This window comes from Geotrypetes seraphini, chromosome 5 (assembly GCF_902459505.1).
Source record: "Geotrypetes seraphini chromosome 5, aGeoSer1.1, whole genome shotgun sequence".
Taxonomy (NCBI): Eukaryota; Metazoa; Chordata; class Amphibia; order Gymnophiona; family Dermophiidae; genus Geotrypetes; species Geotrypetes seraphini.
The window spans coordinates 200,409,411-200,411,259 of NC_047088.1; the positions used below are offsets into that span (position 1 = coordinate 200,409,411).

The 1,849-nt window shown below is 41.8% G+C and overlaps 1 protein-coding gene across 1 annotated transcript; it reads right to left on the minus strand.

Annotated features, from left to right (window-relative positions):
* Positions 1-447: 447 nt before the first annotated feature.
* On the minus strand, positions 448-1,390 carry LOC117360411. Its single transcript, XM_033944122.1, has 2 exons — positions 1,193-1,390; positions 448-1,121 (listed from the first exon to the last, which is right to left on the minus strand). The coding sequence occupies exons 1-2, from the start codon at positions 1,365-1,367 to the stop codon at positions 448-450; spliced, it is 849 nt and encodes a 282-aa protein (XP_033800013.1). The 5' UTR covers positions 1,368-1,390.
* Positions 1,391-1,849: the final 459 nt, after the last annotated feature.

Here is a 1,849-nt window from a genome sequence, read left to right on the forward strand (position 1 = left end):
CCGAAGGTAGGGAAAATGCAGAAACAAATCAATGCAAAAAATCATTTAAAGAAAGAAGACATAATATTAAAAAGTACAAAGTGAGAAGACAATTATGGAGAAAGAAATCAGTTGGATAATGAAAAAAAAAGCTTTTTAGTAATTAACAGTACTTGTGCTGGAAGTCCTCAGGCAGGACAGGAGCCATTTTGTGTAATGAAAACACGAGGACAGGGAGTAAAGCAAAATAAGGGGAAAGAGTTCTCAGCAAGTTAAACAGATCTCGCAGTAGTTCAATATGTGGAAACCGAAACCAAATGTCTGCTTCAAACAGAGTTAACCATTAAGCAGAAGAACAGTAAACAGCTTCAAATCAGAGTCAGGAGACATCGAGGTGTCTGCAGTGGCAAGAAACACTGACACTTGCAGAAAACATGGATCCAGTGAGAGAGGAGAAAGCAGGCACTTTCAGGAGTTTTTTGACTGAGTCTGATCCAGGTAGGCTTGCAGGAGTTCGGGTGAATCAAAGACTTTAGTGGAATTATTTAAGGTAACAACCATCCGTGCCGGATACTGGAGACCATAGCGTGCGTTGAGGGATTTCAGTCGTGGTCTTAATGCAAGGAATGATTTTCTTTTTCTAGCAGTGGTTTTTGCAAGATCAGGCACAATTAGTATCTTCCGTCCGTCGATGTTCAGTCCAGGGTGATTCTTGGCCGCAGTGAGGATTTGTAGAGCCTGTGGAAAGCGAAGGAATTTGGCTACCACCGGGCGTGGGGAAGACTGATTGAGGCGCATATGAGAGGGAACACGGTGAGAGTGCTCGATGTCCAGCTCGCAGTCAGGGTCCATATTTAATACCTTAGGTAGCCATTTCTTAAGGAATTCAGTCATATCAGACCCTTCAATATGTTCCTTTAAGCCAATGATTCTTAAATTATTGCGTCTGCTTCGGTTAGTAATATCCTCGAGATCTTGTTCAAGCTTTTTTATACGCTTGTCAGTGAGATCTTGAAATTGAGCTGACTCCAAGGCAGCAGAGTCTGCACGGGATTCAAGCTTTTCAATTCTCAGTTGAAATTGTGTCAGAGAGGAGTTGATCTCAGCAAGATCATCTTTTAACTCTTTTGTAGTTTCAAAATGTAATGTAATGTAATGTAATTTATTTCTTATATACCGCTACATCCGTTAGGTTCTAAGCGGTTTACAAAATGTTTTGTGGTCAATTCCCTAAGGGCTCTGATTTCTTCCAGCATAACATCATTTGAGGTGGCAGACTTTTTCTCAGGAGCCATTTTCTCCGGTGTCAGAGGATCCTGTTTGGTCCTTTTCAAACTAGCAGTGGAGCTAGGAGAAGTATCCATTTTACATGGTTTAGAAGCTGACATGTTTAACTTTTGAAAAAAGTAGATGAGAAGTCCCAAAAAAAATGAGAAAAGATGTCAGGCAGTCAATAATCTAAGTAGAGAGGGAGGAGAGAGAGATTCAAGCATCCATCTTGTCTGTGGCTTAGACACGCCCCCCAACTTCACCATTCTCTATTTTAAAAGCATTTCCATTCATTTGCTTACCACAGATGTCAGACTTGCTGGCTTTGTGACAAACCCAGGTCTATTTTGGGTCTTACCCACAATAAACCCGGATCCGTTCCTGGTTTTGCCCCAGTGAGCAGGAATGTGCACAAGCCACCTAGGTGCAGGAGAGCGGATCAGGTGACTGACCAATTAATTAATCAAGCTGACTCTAGCTCTGACTGGGAAATGGAAATAGCAGAAACAGGGCAGGATAAGTGTGAAAGTTTCACTCTAGGCAAACCTCATCCTGACACTGTTAAATACCTCAGGAAATTTGAACAGCCAGTTAAAACCAG